Source organism: Neofelis nebulosa, chromosome 15 (genome assembly GCF_028018385.1).
Source record: "Neofelis nebulosa isolate mNeoNeb1 chromosome 15, mNeoNeb1.pri, whole genome shotgun sequence".
In the NCBI taxonomy this organism is placed as follows: domain Eukaryota; kingdom Metazoa; phylum Chordata; class Mammalia; order Carnivora; family Felidae; genus Neofelis; species Neofelis nebulosa.
This window is the reverse complement of record NC_080796.1, coordinates 14,339,716-14,345,857: the sequence shown is the minus strand read 5'-3', so window position 1 is coordinate 14,345,857 and position 6,142 is coordinate 14,339,716. Positions and strand designations below refer to the sequence as shown.

The 6,142-nt window shown below is 48.7% G+C and overlaps 1 protein-coding gene across 1 annotated transcript; it reads left to right on the top strand.

Moving 5' to 3' along the window:
- Positions 1-236: 236 nt before the first annotated feature.
- Positions 237-4,161, top strand: LOC131495780 (microtubule-associated proteins 1A/1B light chain 3C-like). Its single transcript, XM_058700915.1, has 4 exons — positions 237-294; positions 405-460; positions 617-732; positions 3,954-4,161. The coding sequence occupies exons 1-4, from the start codon at positions 237-239 to the stop codon at positions 4,159-4,161; spliced, it is 438 nt and encodes a 145-aa protein (XP_058556898.1).
- Positions 4,162-6,142: the final 1,981 nt, after the last annotated feature.

The following is a 6,142-nucleotide window of genomic DNA, read 5'->3' as shown; positions in this document are numbered from 1 at the left end:
ACCAGCAAGCAGGGGGCTGTTCCAGGTCCTTCCTCAGGACTGACCTCCTTCTGCCCAGGGAGGGGCAGGGGAAGGCGGGTTGGAGACGCCTGATGTGACACAGCCCTACCTAAGGGCCTCCTTTAGGCTCCTGCAGGTGGTTTGGAAGCAGCTAGAGGAATGAATTAGGTCCTGGTTGTGGGATTTTTTTTTTTTTTTTTTTTTTAAGTCAGACACAGACACAGCTGTTAAGCAAAATGCAGACTCCACAGAAAACCCAAAGCCTCAGACCCTTCAAGCAGAGGAAGAGTTTAGGTAAAGTTCTCAGAGCAGCTGTCTGGGTTCTGGCCCTTGAGACAGGGAGGAAAGGAGATACAGACTTCTATTACATGCTGATGTATTAATTTGAACTTACATGTTCACAGCAACCAGAAGAGAGGAAGTCGCTAGAATTCAGGCGAAGTTCCCCAGCAAGATCCTGGTAAGACTCCGTTGTGCTTCCTGAGTGGTGCCTGCAATATCCTGTTCTTTGAAAAACCAAAACTCACCCAATGACATTCTCTCTGTTCCAAGTTCCTAAGACACAGAGAACTGAGCACATTCTTGGACACTTGCTTCCAAAGAGATTCACGCAGAGACTCTTAACAGAGTAGTAGTGGAGCACTACCCCAGGGAGAGGTTCCTGCCCCCGCTGGACAAGACTCAGTTCCTGGTCCTGCAGGCACTGACCATGACCCTCTTCCTCAGTGTCATCTGGGAGGTGACAGAGAGCACATTGGCACGTGTGCTGTGTATGCCCAGGATTCTTAGAACAATAGGATCTAGCAGAGGGAGGCAGGGAAATAGTCCTGCTTGGCCCCTTTCCCTTCAATTGTGCCTTTGAAAAGGGTGGTCTTGGGGTGCCTGAGTGGCTCAGTCAGTTGAGTGTCCAACTTTGGCTTAGCTCATGATCTCTCAGTTCACGAGTTCAAGCCCCGCGTCAGGCTCTGTGCTGACAGCTCAGAGCCTGGAGCCTGCGTCAGATTCTGTGTCTCCCTGTCTCTCTGCCTCTCCCCCGCTCACACACGCTCTCTCTCTCTGTCTCTCTCTCTGTCTCTCAAAAGTAAATAAACATTTCAAAAAAAATTTTTAAGAAAAAAATAAAAAATAAAAAGGATGGTCTCATGGATAACCAGTCATTAACGTTTATTTATTTTTGAGACAGAGAGAGACAGAACATGAACAGGGGAGGGACAGAGAGAGGGAGACACAGAATCTGAAACAGGCTCCAGGCTCTGAGCTGTCAGCCCAGAGCCCGACGCGGGGCTCGAATTCACGGACCGTGAGATCATGACCTGAGCTGAAGTCGGACGCTTAACCGACCGAGCCACCCAGGCGCCCCGGATAACCAGTCATTAAAAGGTTGCAAGGACCTTACAACTCTAAAGAAAGTGGGGGCTCTCAATTTGACAGAAGAGCTGTTTTCTCATTTATCTTTCAAAATTTTGCTGGTACTGTGTTCTAATTTCTGGCTTCAAATTTCTCTGAGAATCTTCCAAAGGAACTTTGGAAACGAGTCCAAAGAACCCTCCAGTGTCAGGTGTTTTAAATGTCCAATGACGGCATTTTGCCTCTGAGGAATTTTTGGTAGAGCAATGGTCTGCCCACCTGCTGGAGTCACTGAGCAGAGGAGCCAGACCTTCCCCATATCCAGCTTCCTCCCACTCAGAACAAGGAAGAGCGAAGTCAGACAAGTGTTGCTGGCTTTAAAAATAAAGCTTAAGCGATGGAAGTTGTCACCTGCCAGCTGGCCTCAATAAAAAAATGACATGAAAACTAAAAGTAGCTGACTGGGGCTCAGTAAATATGGCTGGTGTGAGTCTCCCTGTACTGGAAACCACCTCCCAAAGGTTTTGGCTGATGCTGACAGTTTCTTCACAGTGTTTATTATGATTTTTTTTATGAGCCCTTTTAGAACACTCCGCATTCTCCTCTGACCTGCTAAGGGTTAGGTTGATCCAGTGGAAAGTGGGGGCAACTGAAAGAAAACCAAAGTCAGCCTTAGATCCCAATTCTGGTCAGACTCCAGATGCTGGGGGACAATGGTGGCTTTACTGGAAAGTGAGTTTTGACCCCATTTCCCCCTTTTTTCCATATACATGTGCCTCCAATTTTCAGGCACTCCCCATTCTCCATCCCAATAACTTTGAATCTCTACATTAATGCATTTAAACATATTGATATTAAGCACCCATTGTGTATCGAGCTCTGCAGGAAGAACACCGAACAAAACAGATGAAAATCCCTGCCCTGAACATCTTCCGAACCACAGCGTTCACTCTTGGGGACCCCTCAACCTTAACAAAAGGACCTCCTGGTGGAAGAAGGAAGGTGCAGGTGCAATTTTGAGGCGCGAGGTTGCAACAGCCCCTCCCCCCAGCCTTACCCTTTCCCAGAAGGCAGAGTGGCCATTTGCTCCTTGAGGGAGAGCAGCGCAGCGGTCAGGGTTTGGTCTTCAGGTTATCCACCTTTTGGTGACCAGGATCCAAAACTATTTCCCCTCCCACCCACCACATAAATGTAGCCCTCATCACTGTATCCCAGGAGCGCCCTGGCTGTGCCCCGAATGTTTGGGCGAGGGAGAGTAGACAGGGCTAACCATTACCAACAGACCCATCCAGCCATGAACTCCAACCAAATGGAGCTGTTTCTCTACAGCATTAACCCGAGGGGAGGAATTTCAGACCTTAGGGCAGTAATTCCTTTATAAATATTACCCCAGAGCTGCTTAAATGACGTCAGAATCCCCAGCTTTCCGTATTCTCTTGTCACCACACAGGAAATTCTTTGCTTTAAACTCATAGCAAACAGAGACCTATTTGCTTAGCATTTTGGTGCTGTGAATAGTTTTTCTAGCTAGTGATGGGGTGGCCTTGCATGTTGAGCCCGTCAGAGGGTCCCAGGGCATTTTTAATCCCCAGGGAAGGGAACAGTCTTTCTGCAGGATTCCAACAACTCTCTTGTCACCCCAGAGATACTGCAGAGAGCTGTGCTTCCCTTTCTTTTATTTTTAATTGTGATAAAAATGCATCCTAACTATTTCTAAGTGCACAGTTCGGTGGCATTAAGTACATTCCCACAGTTGCACAACCATCACCACTGTTGAGCTCCAGAACTTCTTCATCTTTCCAGATGGAAACTTTGTATTCATGAAACACTAACTCCCCACTGTGTCCCCCGCGGCCCCCCCCCCCCCCCAGCCCCTGGCCACCACCAGTCTACATTGTTTCTCCGATTTTGCTACCCTGGGAACAGCATGCAAGAGGAATCATACAGTGTCTTTTCCTGGCTAGTTTATTTCACTTAGCATAAGTTCTTAAAGCTCATCTATGCTGTAACAATTTCTTGTCAGAATTTCCTTCTTTATAAGGCTAATGCTCCATTGTGTGTACAAACCACTTTGGTTTATCCATTGGCCTGTTGACGGACAGTTGGTTCCCTCCATCCAACACTTTAACTTCTGTGCTTTGGTTTCTTTATCTATTATTAGGAAATCAAATGGGACAAGAGATGAAGTTTTGTATAAAAAGTTGAGTGATGACACATATAAATTATTGTTTCAGCAGTGACCGGTAGAGGCAGGAAATGTATCTGACACTTTGAAAGCCTCCAGGCAGCAGCAAGGGAAGCAGGTGGAAGGATTGTGCTTCTCGAACAATCTTTCTCAAAGTCAGGTGTGCCTGTCTTACAATCCTGCAGATTCCCAGGCTGCTTCCTGGATCTACTAAACCCAAATCTGGAGTGGGGCCCAGGAATCCGCATTTTCAGCAGGCACTCCTGGGTCATTGTCAAGTTTGAGGACCTCGCACCAAAGTGGGGAGGTGGACTCCTTGGGTAGACATGTTTGCAGTGAACAAACAGAGGTAAGTCAGGCCTTGGGTCAGGAGCCCATTCCCTGCCCAGTTAAAGTTTCCCTTTCCAGCCCCTGCCCCTCCCAGGAGCTGCCTGGTCCTGGGGGCCTCTGGAGCCTTTTACTTGCTGGTGAACAATAAGAGCCTGGTCAGCATGAGTGTGACCATGGCAGAGGTCTACAGGGACTACCAGGACGAGGACGGCCTCGTGTACGCGACCTACGCCTCCCAGGAGATGTTCGGCTGCCTGGGCTCCAGGAACACCCTGTCGTCCTCTGCAGAGCATGTCTAGAACCTGGTGTCACCCCATGTGGGTGGACTCCATGTGGGCTCGGTCACTGGGAACCTCAGCCTGGGGACAGGTCTCTGGGGAATCCCCGTGTGGGGCCTATGAACCCACTCATTTGGGGGCAGGGGTCCTTATCTGTGCCATTCCCGAGATGATTGTTGTATTTCCAGTCTTCACTCCCACTCGGCTTATTTCCTCTCGGATTCGGTTTCATCTGTTTATGCCACACGGATTTATGCCAAAGATGCAACTACTCAGTTCCAAATAATTTGGATGAGCAGTTTTCCTTAGAATAGAATTTTTTTTAAATAATGGCTTTCATTTAAATCTTCATTATGGACTAGACTTTGTTCAAAGTAGTCTATAGGTATTAACTCCTCATAATCGTCCTACATGTTAAGTACTTTTATTCCCATTTTAAAGATAAGGAAATTGGGTTAGAGAAAGGTCAAAAAACTCCCCAAAGTTCCCACAGCTGGCAAGCAGCAAAACCAAGTTTTGAAATCAGTCTGGTGTAGAACCCAGGCTTATAACACAGAAACTTCCTCACTTGGTGACAACCTGCTAGTCTTGAATTGAAGCTGAATTCCACTTGTTCACCTGTCCACACAGGAGACAAAGAGGCAGACACATGCCTGCAGAGGACCTTGGTCAGGTAAGAACAGTTAAATACTAGTTACAGGGCAGCCCAAAGGCAGGGACGCTTGATCACAGAGGGCGTCCCAGGTTGTGAACTTTGACCTAGGTTTAGAGACTGAAAAGCCTTTTTTTTAGGAAGGAATTTTTTGTCTTGTTTTTAATTCACTTATGGCAAATAAACATCAAATAGGCATGTCTTGTGTGCCAAACGCTTCTAACAGTGGGATCGACAACGGTGAGTGAGACAGGTAAGCGACCAGCCTCGTGTCGCTCTGTCTAGTGAGGGAAGAAAGAAAATACAGAGAAGCATTCTAAGTGGTAGGAAGACCGATGAAATGGGGTCAGGGATAGGGCTGGTGTGGGGACACCTTACCTCAGTGGTCCGGGGGAGGTGACATGTGCACTCAGTCCCTCGAGTACAAAGGAGCCAGTCCCACGTGGATCTGGGAGGAGAGCCTGTACGTTTTGCAGGATGGCGGTGGGCAGAGCCTGTGCAGGGTGGTGGTGAGCAGAGGTGGTATTTTGGTTTCTTTTTGGTTTTTGTTTGTTTGCGTTGTTTGTCTCATTGTTGCTGCTGCTTCCCTACATGCTTTGGCTTCTCTGTCCGGTTGGATAGGGTTATTTTCTGTGGCTTTATCTACAATGGGCACACAGGGCAAGTTCAGCAAATATTTACTGGCATCTTCCTTCATTTGGTCATTTTTCCAGACGCTCCTTTCTTTTTCCAATGAGCCCTCCTTTCTCTGTCCTCATTCTTCGTTTTACTCCATTTGACTGTTTTCTTTGCCACCCCTGCAAAAACAATAGTGATGTGGGCCAGTTTTTGTTAACAACGAACACTTACATTGAGCCAAATTAAAGTAAACCATTATTCTAAGCGATGTTAAGCTATTACACATGAAACAACAACAGTGAAGAGTATCCACCCCCCCCACCCCCTCCCCCCCCACCCCCCCCACCCCTCCCCCCCCACCCCCCACCCCCCTCCCCCCACCCCCCCACCCCCCCCACCCCTCACCCCCCCACGCCCCACCCCCCCCACCCCCTCCCCCCACCCCTGGGCGCAGAGGCGGGGTCGAGATCTGGAACAGAAGGGGCAGGCAGGGCAGATGCGGGAAGATCCAAAAGAAACATCCCCCAGGGGGCGCCTGGGTGGCTCAGTCGGTTGGGCGTCCGACTTCAGCTCAGGTCAGGATCTCGCGGTCCGTGAGTTCGAGCCCCGCATCGGGCTCTGGGCTGATGGCTCAGAGCCTGGAGCCTGCTTCTGATTCTGTGTCTCCCTCTCTCTCTGCCCCCTCCCCTGTTCATGCTCTGTCTCTCTCTGTCTCAAAAATAAATAAACGTT

Excerpts from the sequence above, each read along its gene's own strand:
- LOC131495780 (XM_058700915.1), top strand. The coding sequence starts at position 237 with ATGCAGACTCCACAGAAAACCCAAAGCCTCAGACCCTTCAAGCAGAGG. Across the intron at positions 295-404 it reads CAAGCAGAGGAAGAGTTTAG|CAACCAGAAGAGAGGAAGTC; the intron begins GTAAAGTTCTCA and ends ACATGTTCACAG. Across the intron at positions 461-616 it reads AGTTCCCCAGCAAGATCCTG|ACTCTTAACAGAGTAGTAGT; the intron begins GTAAGACTCCGT and ends ATTCACGCAGAG.